Source organism: Pollicipes pollicipes, unplaced genomic scaffold (genome assembly GCF_011947565.3).
Source record: "Pollicipes pollicipes isolate AB1234 unplaced genomic scaffold, Ppol_2.1 Scaffold_7231;HRSCAF=8579_pilon_pilon_pilon, whole genome shotgun sequence".
Lineage (NCBI taxonomy): Eukaryota > Metazoa > Arthropoda > Thecostraca > Pollicipedomorpha > Pollicipedidae > Pollicipes > Pollicipes pollicipes.
This window is the reverse complement of record NW_023597034.1, coordinates 43,857,227-43,871,390: the sequence shown is the minus strand read 5'-3', so window position 1 is coordinate 43,871,390 and position 14,164 is coordinate 43,857,227. Positions and strand designations below refer to the sequence as shown.

Below are 14,164 nucleotides of genomic sequence, written 5' to 3'. Positions count from 1 at the left end.
TTTTACAATGGTCCAGTGAACCCTTTCTTAACTGACAGAACTCAGAAGTTTTTCCAGAGTTTTGATCCGAGTTCTACAGAGATATTGAGCGCCCGGTGAGCGTAGATTTTAGATCGAAATGGGTACGCTTTTTTATTACCATGACCAACTCATGTCTGCCTGGAAATGTTCGACATTCAGTCGGAATTGATTATTGAAAAAATTATGTAGCTTAATTTAAAACATGCATACTCGGAAATATTGGCAACAAAAACCTCGACTCCCGGTGTTGCAGTCTTTGTGGGCTGCCCGGGGTCTGTCCCACAACACTAAGCGGTGGCCAACAGCCGGACGAAAGTCTGGTGGCAGACCTGGAAGTTTAAAGGAAGAGGGTCCATTTTTCGTGTTGCGGCGACTGCTTACACGTCCAAAGATCGACTTCAAAATCATATAAAAATGCGGCCCAGCATCAGTATTGTCTTTGTACGGCACGGTTTGATGTTGAAAGACCTTTTGGAAGCATTATTTTACGACGGTCGTTCTTGCGATTATGGCGTCCGCCCTGTGGTGCTACTTGCATTGGCCAACGTCGTTCGGTCTGACGGAAAGTGGAACCCCAGCCATCGCTGTTAGCGCTCCGGAGATTGCGAGCAGGCAGGCTGAAAACTTTTTGATGTCATTTGTTTGACTAGCCGATTGTTCACAAGAATGAACGTTCCCGGGCAGACATGGGTCGACCTTTTTGAGTTATAAACTCGTTTCGACCTTCTCTATTCAACACTTATGAGACCCTTGCCTTTCTCGAGAAATAGAACCCGCTTGAGAAGTGAGCACTACGTGCATATTATCGCTGCCGGTCAAGGGCTGAAGGGCCATTCAATCCCAGCACGGGGTACCTTCCGGCTGCCATTTTAGCGACACGGGGGCGGGATCGATCCGGAGTTCCCCAGAAGGATACATCGTAACACCTTGGTCCCCTCCCTGGCGCGGGAGGCCATTAAACCGCGCGGGAGGCCATTGAACAGCGCGGTTGACCCCGGATCGACGCAGGAGCCCTCACTGGCGCAACAGGATTCCTGATCACTGCAGGTGATCAGGGATCTTGGATCACCGCAGGTGATCCAACAATTGGCGGACAAACTCCAGTCTCCGGGGTGAAATTGGGTTGGATGTTCCACCGTTAAATACTGGGGGTCCCCACTGACACAGGGCCCATCCATTACCTGAATGTGAGCTCTCATCATAAGTTATCAGGCTTCCTTTCATTATCAATATAACAGGCCATCTCGCATTCGCAGTCCCGTCCCCGTCCTGTTCAGCAAAGGTTCCCCTGGCCGACTCGAGGCCCCTGGTTGTCACCGGCACTGCGGTGCTCTGTTAGCGCCCTGTTAGGCGCTGTGGGCCCCTAAGCGACACAGGAACCGTGCATTGTTGCAGTGGCCACGACCAATGCAAATCGTGAGCCCGCCCTTGTCCCTGCTTGGTCAATGGGCCCCCAGAGCCTAGACCGACACTGGGCCGACTGTTCGGTGTTGGGTGATCTCTAGCCAAAATAGAGGAACGATGCCAGGGGGTCCCCAATCGATAAAGAGGGCCCTATCCGATATTTCAGATCACGGCCCTCCGGGCGGGGGTCCTTAACGTGACTTGCAGCCAGCCCCTTGGGCTCTTCAGCCTTCCAATCGCGTCCTTCATCTCTGGTCTCGACAGACCCTTCAGTCCCTCTTCGAGCGCCCTCGAACACGGTTACTGGCCGACTCGTGGCCACTTGCTGACATTGGGCCTCTGTCGGGCACTGTGGTCCCTGACCGACATAAAAGCCGCGCACTGCTTCAGAGAACTAGAACATTGCAAATTGCGGGCACGGCGTCGTTGCTGCTCGGGAAATGGGTTCTCAGGGCTCAGACCTTCTCCAAGCAGACTGTTTAGCGTCGTGTCAAGGTCCTGCATAATAGGGATAGGGGCCTTTAAAGGGACCCTCTGACTGACGCTTCAGGTCACAGCACCACGGGAGGACCCGGCCCGGACCCAATCAGGCCCTTGATTTTTGGTCCCGAGGGGCCCTTCGGCCGCTCTTCTGGCCTCCCCAAATTCCGCGATGAACTCAGGGCCACTTGCAGACACCTGACCCGCCGTAAGGCGCTGTGGGTCCCTGGCCGACATGGGGGCCCGATCATCGTTTCATTGACCCAGACTAGTGCAAAAGTGAGTCCTGGCCTTGCTCCTGTTCGGGAAGTGGGGCCCCGGGGTTCGGACCGTCACGAGGCCAACAGTTCGGTATTGGTAGTCTCTGGCCGACAAAGACCCCCGCATCCTTTCAGGGCCCTTGATCGGTGCATGAGGCCCACTGACTAACTTTTCAGATCACGGCCCTCCTGGCCGGGATGCTTTATGTGAACTACCGACCCTTATGCCACCCAATCGGGCTCTTGATCGTTGGCTTCGGTGGCCCCGGCCCCTCTTCGGGTCTCATTGAACACTGCCCTTGGTAGGCTTGGGTCCCTCACAAACATAGGCAGCGGAAATCGCTAGGCCTGATGTCGCTCCTACTTCGGATGTGGGGCCTCAGGCCCATGCCGACACGGAGTCCACTGAGCGGTACTGGTGGTGTCTGACCGAAGTACAGGCCCTCAATGATTCAGGGGCCCCCGATCGGCGCAAATAACCCCTGGCTGGCATTGGAACCTGCTCACCGCAGGGTGAACTGAGGCGCTCCAGGCGCGGGGAGCGGCAAACTCGACTAGTCGTCCGTTTAGACACGTGAGCTGGCGGGGCGGGCTGCGGCCGGCGGGTCACGCCACAGCAGGCCCCTGCCGTCGGTCGCGGGCCCGTCCGGCATCGATCCCTTCGCTCCCGATTAGCCGCGAGCAGCGGCCAGCCGTGAGAAGCGCCGCCGCCGCAGCCAGCGGGCTCTACACACACGTACTCGGCGGGATTTATTCATCGCATCGAAACGGAACGGCGATACCTTGCACAAACCGATCGGAACAGGAGCAGCCCCGCCGCTGCCATGGAACGCGCCTCCAACGTGGCTATTGCCGGACAACTCGACACGGTTACATCGAAGCTGCTATATCAAAGGTCGGACAACAAACGGGCGCTCGGCCGTCGGCCGGTCATTCTGGCTCCTCCACTTGCGCGGGATAGCAGCTCCCCTGTGCAGGTGGTTCAGCTGGCGTGTGCAACGAGACCAATGGACGACTGACCAACCGTAGCTGCATGGTAGCTGTCTCGGGGTGACAACGTGTGCATGTGCTTGCATTGTGACTGTGAATGTGAACGTATTGAGCAAGCGATTTTACCGACTTGACGGGCACTACCGCATACATTCGACAGGCAGTTCGGACAGTAAACAAACGATCAAAACAGTAAAACACACCGTCCGCAAATAAAATCCGGGGAACTCGTGACGCCCCACCAAGCGACTAATCCCGGACGTACCAGGAATTTTCTTGCTCTCACTCTCGCGCACAACACAGAGATCAGACTCACTAGTCATGCTGAGATTGCGCAATACTTCTTTGTAAGCGGCCTGGGCCAACGCCCTCGCCGACCCGCTGAGGTTCCGGCGGTGCTCACTGTTAGGGGCGTCTCGGCCGCGCCCGGCTCCCAGCTCCCGGCTCCGGCTCCCGGCTCCCGGCTCCCGGCTCCCGGCGTCCGGTGTCTGGCACCCAGGTACCGCCCGCCATCTAAGAAGATACTACGGGCCGCGGCCGGTTCCGCCTAGTCGACCATCAGCTCGAAGTGGACCGAGCCGCGGCGCTCCTTCCGGTCGTGCTTGATGTTCTTGGCCCAGGCCTTGCACTCGATGTTGATGAGCACTCCGGCTGAAGCAGGGGAGAGGGAGGGCGTCAGAGGAACGGCAGTGTCGCAGAGACAGCTCAGACATCGAGGGGAGTGGGGGGGGGGGGGGGGGGGGCGTAACAGTCACCGCTGACCGACATCATGACAGGCACACTCGTGCACCGTTTACATCTGGTCTTACTGACGTAAATATCCGCACAGATCACGCATGCTCCGCATGCTATGTTTACGCTTTCCGTCCGCTTTATCGCAAAGCTCAGCTTCCGAGCTATCTAGCTATCCCGCATGCCATGAAGGCTATGAATGACTATCAAGCATATCTCGTACTGCGGAGCGTTATTTACAAGTGACCAGCGTTAACGCTACAGATGAAACGCGTCACTCGGTTGCCTTTCAATGCAGTGGATCCAATCGCAGAGCTCACAGCAAATGCACAGGATAGATGCCCTTGTAGCATAATATTGTTTGAGCACAGGACTAAGACGGGTTGAGAAAATAACGACAGGAAATATGAGAACTTGCACGCAACATACTGTTAAATTGCATGGCTAATTATATATCAAACAGATGTTTAAAATTCCTTAGACGGACAAATCTCTTTAAAAAAAGGATCTCGAGGCACGACATTATGCCCCTTTTCGGACCATAAGACACTGGATTGTCCACAGCAGCATTCAGGGGCATATGGCGCGACTGGGATTTGAGGCCAGGCCACACCCCCGACGGGTGAGTCCACAGCCCTATGTACCCGACCATTGCGCTCTCAAATAAAATAAAGTTACTAATACACACAAGCATGCATGATTTAACGCCAGTCCTGCCCAAACTGCTGCCACAGACACCATCTCTTTAACAACCTCAGCCAGGCTCCTGCTAGAGGGCTCTATCAAATCACTTCCACTGTGAGACCAATTCTGGAACAAATCCATTGCAAGATTCCTTTCACGTAGTCAAATCTCCTACATTGTTTTCCTGCATTCAGCACGGTCCGCTGGGTGTGGCCAAACAGTCTGTACTGTCGACTGCAGCAGAACAGCCGGGCGACGGGCGGCCAGCGGCGCCGTCTCCCCGGTCAACTCACACTTGACGTCGCTGAACTCGACGGCCACCAGCGGGCTCTGGTAGCCCTGCACATTGGTGAACGGGTAGTAGAAGGAGGGCATGCCCGGGTGCGGGTAGTAGTTGACCAGGCCGATGTTCTCCACGTCGGCAGGGTTCTCGCCCTCGCAGGTAATCCAGACGTTCTTCTTGGTGATCTGCGGCCGGGCCACACAGCGCCGTCAGCAGAGGCCCGGGAGCGGCGACCGCCACAAACAGACAGCGGACCACACGCCCAGCACACTCCGTCTGCGATAACGCACGCACGCACGCACGCACGCCCCCCCCCCCCCCCCCCCCACACACAGAGCTGCGGCCGGAGATCGGACGTTCGGCCGCCTACCGCCCGCCCAACCGGGCACACACCGGTCGGAGCGCTCACATGGGAGGAGGAGTTGGTGAAGTCGCGGGCGATCCGGTCACGCACAGTTTTCGGCATTTTCTTCGGCAGCTCGGCCACGCTCGTGTAGAAGTCCGGCACCCAGTTGTAGATCTTGTTGAGTTTTACAATGATGCACGGACGGCCCTCCTCGTAGCCGAAGCGGCGCTCCTTGGTACAGCGACCGCCGAGCTCGTCGATCTTGAACTCGCAGAACTGGTTCTTGCCAGCTTGCTTGTCGTAGTTGCACGTGGTCAGCTGGGCGCCAGCGTTTGGGTCCACGAATCGGTACGCTGCCGCACGCGGGGAAGCGCTGTCAGGAATCAAGTTACCCCTTCGATCGGGGGTGACTCACGAACAGAAAATCCAGCCAATGCCCGGGAACCTCCTAGACAGCGACGGGGTGGTTGTCGCACGGGGCCCTTCATAGATATGCCAAGACGGTGCCCCCATGCCACGACTATAAAACGTCCAGCCTTTACAGGCACTGATGAGCTTTACCCCGCACAAGATGAAAGAAAACGACTAATGGCCTTGCTCAATGCCTCGCGATGCACGATTCATTCGATGAGCCCATGCTGGTGCTCATATCATTTGGCATTCATACGTAGCATTGTTTTGCAATGCTATGCTTAGTCCCATTTACTCTGGGCTATACCATTTTACTTCAAGACGCTGGTGTGTGGTGAATGTACCGATTTACTGTCAGACACTCTAAATCATAACAAAAAATTTAATTCTGCACTTATAACAATCACTGATGGTGAGACAACAGATCCACAAAAGCACATGAAACCATTATAGTGAGACAGAACATCACACCGGAGTATTAGTTTCGGAAAATGAGTTGGGATAGTGACTAATGTAAAATCATCCAACCTACCCACAAAATACGCCAACAAATACTTCACCCCGGCTTTGGCCCTCTTTCTTCAATACTTGGAAGGGGGAAGCCTCCCCCCCCCCAAGTGAATAAAAAAACATATTTATGGAGACACATGTGACAGAGCAACAGCTGTCTGCATCAATAAATGCACTGCGGAGTGATATCACACATATATTAAGAAATGCTTGATACGAAATGGAGCATGCCAAACTTATATTTAAATTGTCTACGCCGCAAACATGCTGCAGAAATAACTGCATCAGAAACAAGTTTAAAGAACTGTCTGACGTGAAAAGCCGTACGGCAAGATAAACGACACGGAGGCAAGGTCAGCCAAGCCGATGTGTTAGTCACGCTCACACCCATCTCGGGACAAGGCACGAGCACACGGCACACCGTCAGTGAGGCGTCACAGCGCCCAACATGAGTCACTACCAGCCAGGTTAGTGAGCATGGCGATCACGGGCGCGAGCATGACCAAATCGCGCACGGTAGGGATCACCTGATCCCGTCTTGGCCTTCCTAAGGAAGATGGCTGTTATCAAACACAGGCTTCACGGTCATCAGAGTATTACTGATTACAATCCATGTGATTCCCTTCGGCCGAGTAGAAAGGCGAAGGGGCTGGAATCCGCGGCTGAAAGCGGGAAAGCCCGTGTGCGGGTAATATGCCGCGTGTAGAGAACATTTGCCAGCGCGTTATTTGACAAACAATGGCAGTGATCCCAAAAAGGTGAAGGGTTCAACAGAGGTCATAACGCATCATAAAAACGAGCGGTAAATAACAAATACCAAGCACCAAAAAAACGGATGGTTGAAGGCAAGACAACTGAAAAGACATAACTTTGGAACTGATATTTCAGGAACACATGTAATTCAGAGGTGCGTATTAAACTTGTTGTTTGCTGTCAGTTTAACCCTCGCCCTGTGAGAGTTTTTGACCTTGACCCTTCGACCGGCTGATTAGAGGCTCCTTGGGATCTTGAAAACTAAGCACGATAAAGCAGCCGGAAAAACAGCATTTTACAGGCGTCATCAAACTGTACCAGAGAGTCGTAACTAAGTAATAGTACCAACGCGACCTTGGAAGGTTCGAACATCCTTAAAGGGGCCAAATTAGCTCTTTATAGACTCTTGATGTTTCAAGAACTAAGCATCCCACGACAAAGCGGAAGAAGGCGTTGGATAGCTCGAGGATGCCTATCAGATGAAGACCTTCGGGCACCGACGCATAAACCCTACGATAGGTCATGTGAGGTCAAATCATGAAGGTTATTGTTATACTGATACGAACGGCTTTATCAAGAACCAAATAAGTCACGTCAATGAAGAGCTTCCCAAACCTGCAAGATCATGCGATTTAAGTTACAATCACATGAGCTACAAATGGTCTCATATGGCACAGATTTCAAAGTTTGATTTAACACGCCCTTGGTTGACCTGACCCCGCACAAGCCACTCGAACGACAGTAATGCATTTCAGTGGCATTAATACGGCCAGCACAGACAACGTTTTTGCAGCGCATTTTATGCGAAATATAAACGTTATTTGTTGCTTCTGGGTAAAGCATCACCGTCATGACATTGTGTCATTGATCATGAACCACCAACTTCAGGTTTAAAATTTTCACAACCAAGGCAGAAAAAACGATGCAAACTCAGCTCAACAAAGCTTTATTATGGCGTTCCAAACAGTTCGGGAGTTATCCGGAACACCTTAGGGGGCGGGGGGCCTGAGGCCCCACTCGTAAATGAGATACGCGGCACCTTCGCACTACCGGTTGTAGACACACCCCGTTGAACACAGCGCCGATAATCGCTTATGAGCCGCACGCTTCCGTATGGCAACCGACAAAGCCAGCAAAATACCCATCCCTTAGTTAGACATTGAGTTTTAAGGATGCATCAACTGCACTGGTCATTTGCGCCCACAAAACACCTACTCGGCACACCGAAGTCCTCTAACTCCTACCCAGGACTCTTTGCGACATTTGTGACACGTTTTAAAACGTTACGTTATTAACGAAACGATACGTTATTTTCAGTCATACAAATGGGCCAACAACAGCCGTCGCATATGCTGTGGCAGCCTGCCAGCAAAGGCCAGCCAGCACATAGGCGCCAGCCACTGACGACGGTGCCGCTCAGTACATAATACGGTCCGGCTATTCTACGCAGCTTCAGCGTCGTCTGACGCCCGCAGTCTCACAACCAATCCTCCTCTCCCAACCCCTCCCCCCATTCCCCGTATCCAGTCTTGCAATCCTTACGTCTTACCAGTCCCCATTCATCTGCCTTGGCTCTTCTCCGCTTCGTAATCGTTGCTTCGTTTTCCGCATCACGCCAGGTGTCTATGGCTCACAGAATGGCTCGATATGTCGGCACGTAATACAATGCAGCACGACACTGAGCACGGCTGAGCACTGGCAGCCCTCTCGCTTTGACAGTTATCAGCCGTAACGCTCATTAACATTTTGTCCCGGGTCAAAAGCAATGTACAAAATATAACTCCACAGAGTACGTGGATAATGGATATTCAAAGCGTTGCTCTGCATTTTTTTTGTGTCAGCCCAGGAAAGGTGCTTTGAGTGACGTTAAGTCATGCCTAGGCAGTGCGTCGTGAGTGCTGAGTGAACTGCCTGGTACCCGTTCATATCTGTGTACAGTATTCCGGCTATCAAGTTCCGAACTTCACACAACCGTCAAACATCCCCTCAAATAGAGCCCCTGCGCGGCTCTCTGCTGGATACGTGTGTGGATTTGCCCGGTTACCCGACCAACGGACGAGTTATTTCCTCCCTGTTTTCTGATATCCCTCTGCAATAAACCTTACTGTATAGATAAGTTTTATCATTTATGTGAAACGTCAGACTTATATTCCACAAATCAAACATTCCGAACTCTCACATACTCATGAGTCATAACAAGTCTCGACAGCTTACAGTTCGTACTCACATTCGGTGACGTTGGTCAGCTCCGTGACCCAGTGTCCCCAGTTCTCGCCTTTGCCCTGATTGAACCAGATGAGCGTGCTCTCAATGGACTTGGTGGGTGGCCGTGGCCGGAAGCCCAGTCCTGCAGCCGACCACAAACAACACGGACGTCAGTAAGCCGGGCTGCAGTGCGCCGGCCAGCCAGCCCTCTCCGGAGCCGGGCACGACAGCCTGACACAATGGCACAGAAGCCCAGATTCACCGCGTAGCGTTCCAGCCCCCCCCCCCCCCCCCCCAACACTAACCGGTCTGAGAAAGCTGCAAAGTGGCAAGGTGAGGTGGTGACAAGATGGGTGACCAAGATGACAAAATGAGGTATGATAACCAAATCAGCAGACCTGTGCTTGATGCAGTTTCCACGAAGCCGATTCAAACCTATACTCACAGCAGGTATGGTTGATTCGGACTCTCACGCAGGAAGTTAAAAAGAAAATAGCCGTAGTTCCCGCAGAAACCAAAATACCTTTTCCGCCGCCCCGAAGAAGGCGGAAATTATTAAAAATTCAAACTATCTGCAAATGGGAGACCGAAATTACAACAATACAAGACTAGGAGCCCAAGATAGTGAAACTATGTCGTCTCACACTGAAAAACTTTGGATTTCGACACGCTATATGCAGGGCAGTACCTCATAAATCTGAGCCAATTCCTACCCCAACAAAAAGGCATGGCTTTCTTTCAGAACCGATTCCTTTGTATATCTCGGCTACGGTAGCTTTGAAACTTATCATTTACATAGACGCCAAAAAATCCCAGTGTTATTTTTATACAAAACAGATGCATGTGATTGTTCTTTTCAGAGCTCATACTAGTTACCAGACTCAATTTATTCCGTAAAGGGCATTTTTGTTTAGAGCCCACTCACCGACGACCTGGATCATTCAATTCCAACTTTGACACCATAGAAGTTCAAAGAAATCGATTCCACGGAGTCCCAAGAACATTTGACTGATTTTGGAGTCACACCGACACCAACCGGATTACAGCAGATCTGTCGTTGACATTGAGCGGGGTTTAAGAAACTGAGATATTTCACGAGGAGAATAACACAGGATATTTAATCTTTCATGTCTTTTAAATTAATCGGTAAGAGATTGCCGGGAACCACTCACCTGGGTTGTCTCCAATTAAGCTTCCCGTTTTGGTGGTCCACTTGGGTTCCCGCAAGTTCAGTGTTTGTAAGAAGATCACCAGGCATAACGTCCAGAAGGCTAACAGACATGCGTAGAATATAACGTAGAATATGCCAATCTTCACTGAAAAAGAAGGAATTCATTATTGGAGTTTGCTTGCCACCCACAATAGATACGCAGGGAAGATAAGACTGAACAGTCGATTTCGTGTGGACGAGGCAATCACAACAGTCGCCAGCATTTTAATTAACAATGATCAAGTCACAATTAAGTACTCATTAACTCACTCCATCCATTTTCATCAGCTTCATCTGAAACCTGAAATGGAACAGGCCTTTTTTCCTAGTAACACGTCGACTGTCCTTCCCCCTCCCCCCCCCCCCCTCGTCCAACGCACGAAAACCACCCTGTCCTTCCTAGTACCGTGGTTCCATGCCCATGGTCTCAAACTCAACGCATCCAAAACCGACCTCCTTGTCATTGGGACCGACAGAACACCCGGGGACTGCACCGCGTGAGCGCACGGGTCGGTGGGGAGAGCGTCCGGGAGAGGCTGGGAACAAAAAACTTGGGTGTGCTATTTGAGCGCCAGCTGAGCTGGGGCACACACAACAGTGGTGTAGTGAAAAACTGTATCGGATTTTACTACATCACTGACGTAACGTGACGACCTTGGAAGCTCCTTGGGACAGGGAAGTCTCAGGCTGTGTTTGCATGCATGCACGCGTGTGAGCTGATCCCTGATCCCTGATCACTTTCCGTTTTTTTGTGTTTTGTTTTTGACGTACTGTTTTATCTCTCAGACTAAAGACGCGTAATAGCCACGTATGTATGTGGAATATCAGCTGATGACAGATACAAATATCCGCCGGAGTAAGCGGAGTGACCGACCCTGATCCCTTTTGGCAGGCACGGACGGGTCTGTCAGGCATTTTACTTGCGCAATCTCGGCAAATCGGTCAGAGTACTGCCTGCATCTTTTACTCGGCTGGGACCTGCGGGGCCCCGCGCGGTGTCCGGCAGGTGACAGGGAGGAGTCACGCGGATTTTGCCGTGTCTTTGTCGTTTTTAAAGCTGTGAAGGTGGAGCGCGAGCAGCGTGACTGTGGTGGATCATGAGTAGCATGAGTGTGGTGGAATGTGTATAGGTGGCTGTCTGTGGCACACTCACTGGCATTCTTTTGTGTGTCATTTTTCCCTGCTCAGCTCCAAACTGATTTTGTGACATTGCACTGCTCAATAAATGACTTGTTGGACCCTTGGGAGAATGACATAAGGTGCCCATTATTTACTGTGCCACTTTAAGATAAACAAACTTGCCTAGATCCATGGTATCCATGGAAAAACTTTTCCAGATTGTCCACTCACATATAAGTACATGTGTTCCATGGTATAGAGTTTGGGACTGCTTTATTTCAGTACACCAAGTTTAATGTTCATGTTTTCTTACCTTTGAGGTGCTTTTACATGAATTGCTGTGTATGAAATAAGGCCTTTCTGTGTGGTACTGCCAACTGTACTGTAATATCCCAATGATTAGTTATCAATAGTAAAATGACTCACATTGCTTGGAAAATTTTGTCCTCTAGTTTGGAAAATTTGCACTCCACTACAAAAATTATCTTCCAGTTTCAAAAAAAATGTCAAAAGGAATATTCTATATGTGAAGATATTGAACTGGGCATAAGATATGACAAAATGAGCTTGCTTCTAGCTACCAGTCTTCTTTTAAAAGGAAAATATTATCATATAAAACACAATTTCATACTCCTCAATGTCATAATCTGATTGCCATTAAAACTTGCACAACATTCATTGAGAGCCAATTGATGGCCAATATGTTTGGAAATAATGCTAAAAAATGCCAGTTATGGACCATCTGATTATCACATTTTGTTAGCATTGATCACTACATATGTGATGAAATAACTTAATTTGGATGTCATTGTGGTAATATGGATGCCTGCGTGACATTGGAATAGTCTACCAGAAAGTCTGCATGTTTGCAGGTGCATAGCTTAGAAACTAAATGGTGTTAAGTCTTAAGAAGGGCAGGGCCATGAATGCCAACTAGTTCTTTAATATGCTTTTTCAATTCAAAACCCCTTGCAAAGGTGAACCACCCCTTCAAGGAAAAGATATTTATACATTTCACCCTGCTCTTCAAAAACACAAATTATGCCAGATGAGCATGTCTTGTTGGGAAGGTAGTCAGCATTCTAGGCATGTCAGATGTCAGGTGCAGCAGTGACCTGAAAAAGGACCTGATGCAGGACAGGACCAGCCACCATTGGGTCACCACCTTAGACCAAAATTCCAGCCATCAGTGATCTGGGCATGGTGCCATTTCAGCATAAAGAAACAACATTTTAAGGACTTGTGATACTGAGGCATTTTTAAAAAAAATACCCAAACACACATTTTGCACTTCCATAGTTTAAAAATTCTGCTCACTATGTCCTGGCTTGGTACCAAGATGAGATGTAATACTGAGACATTTTCAACAAAATTACTGGAACACACCTTCTGCACTTACAAGTTTAAAAATTCAGCTCAATGTGTCCTGGCTTAAGTTTGGAGCACATGAAAGTAAGTTTCAGTGCACAGATGTTACACAGGCATATAGCACATTAGATGCAGGCTGCACAACAACCAAAAGCACCATTGCAGGTAAAGGACAATTGTAAGTGTTTTTATGAATGTATCAATCCATCTTTACACAAATCTGACTTTGTCTTAGACTGTACTATGGAGCCAATCTGCACATTTGGCACGCATGAAAACAAGCCAACCCATCATACTTTTTCATGCGCATGTGACAACACATAACGGCTCACCATACAAGCTCTACAAATTGTCTCCACAATATATATATATATATATATATATATATATATACTATATACACATGTATAAGTGAATACAATTTAAATTGTACGCTAAAAAATGGAACAAGACATTGCGAACAAACGTAGATACTCACACCAGCTACTGCCCGTCCTTCCCAGGAACTTCTTCTCTTCACTGTTCCATAAGAAGTCTCTGATGCTTTGATGCGCTTTAGCAGGCATATTTAAAAGATTTCTGCACACCTGTCAGAACTGCGACGCTTTAAACCATCGCATCACACTGATATAAAACACGCAAATCACCAGACACACACCCGACCAGCCTCCAACCGCGCCCATCCACAACTCCTGGAGCAGAGGTAAGCAACATATATCACTGGGTGGCAATGCGGCGAATGCAACGAAATGATCGCGACAAAAATATGAACGAGTAAACAACAAGAGGTGGACAGTATACCTCCAATAACTACTTGTTATGGTTGCAAGTAAAAGGATGGCAGCACCAATTATGCAATTTTTCGGTTTTAAACAGTATTAAATCAAATAAAATACCGCATATGCCTTTTTTGCACATAGGTTTACACTTTTGTGTGATGTTGATCAATTTTTTTAAGTATTTACCATTAATTCAATGCAAAGTAAGGATGAATCGTGCTGACGACCATTACTGTGGTCAGCTCTAGAAAGTGCGTTTGAAGCCTTCAAAATAAGTAGTCGGGTATAAATTATATCTATTTTTCACCTATTTGATGTGGCTCTTAAGAAATGCCAATATTCCTTTGGACTCGAATTACACAAAGTAAAGATAGTGCATAAGCTTTCAATGCTTTATATTGGGTTAACGTAGCATTCACTAATATCTGACTAATTTGAATGGTTTTAAATAAGGTCAAGATAAATGGGGATATTTTTATGTCAAAAACTTCTAAATAATAATTGTATATCCACGCAAAAGTGAGATTTGTTAACCTCGATTCACATATTGTGAATACAAATATGAGTTCAAATCCCCCTCTAACATTGCGCCAGTTACTAAAGGCGCCA

The 14,164-nt window shown here is 49.3% G+C and overlaps 1 protein-coding gene across 1 annotated transcript; it reads right to left on the bottom strand.

Annotated features, from left to right (window-relative positions):
• Window positions 1-2,902: 2,902 nt before the first annotated feature.
• On the bottom strand, window positions 2,903-13,526 carry LOC119109480 (sodium/potassium-transporting ATPase subunit beta). The gene is made up of 6 exons (XM_037233107.1): window positions 13,255-13,526; window positions 10,252-10,395; window positions 9,102-9,221; window positions 5,264-5,553; window positions 4,865-5,039; window positions 2,903-3,806 (listed from the first exon to the last, which is right to left on the bottom strand). Exons 1-6 carry the CDS (start codon window positions 13,340-13,342, stop codon window positions 3,703-3,705), a joined length of 921 nt encoding a protein of 306 aa, XP_037089002.1. The 5' UTR covers window positions 13,343-13,526; the 3' UTR covers window positions 2,903-3,702.
• Window positions 13,527-14,164: the final 638 nt, after the last annotated feature.

What these genes read in the sequence shown, in the direction of transcription:
- LOC119109480 (XM_037233107.1), bottom strand. Translation starts at nt 13,342, where the DNA reads ATGCCTGCTAAAGCGCATCAAAGCATCAGAGACTTCTTATGGAACAGT. An exon ending in CTTAATTGGAGACAACCCAG is followed by an intron (nt 9,222 to 10,251) that starts GTGAGTGGTTCC and finishes GGTCGGCTGCAG; the next exon opens with GACTGGGCTTCCGGCCACGG. An exon ending in TCACCAACTCCTCCTCCCAT is followed by an intron (nt 5,040 to 5,263) that starts GTGAGCGCTCCG and finishes GCCCGGCCGCAG; the next exon opens with ATCACCAAGAAGAACGTCTG.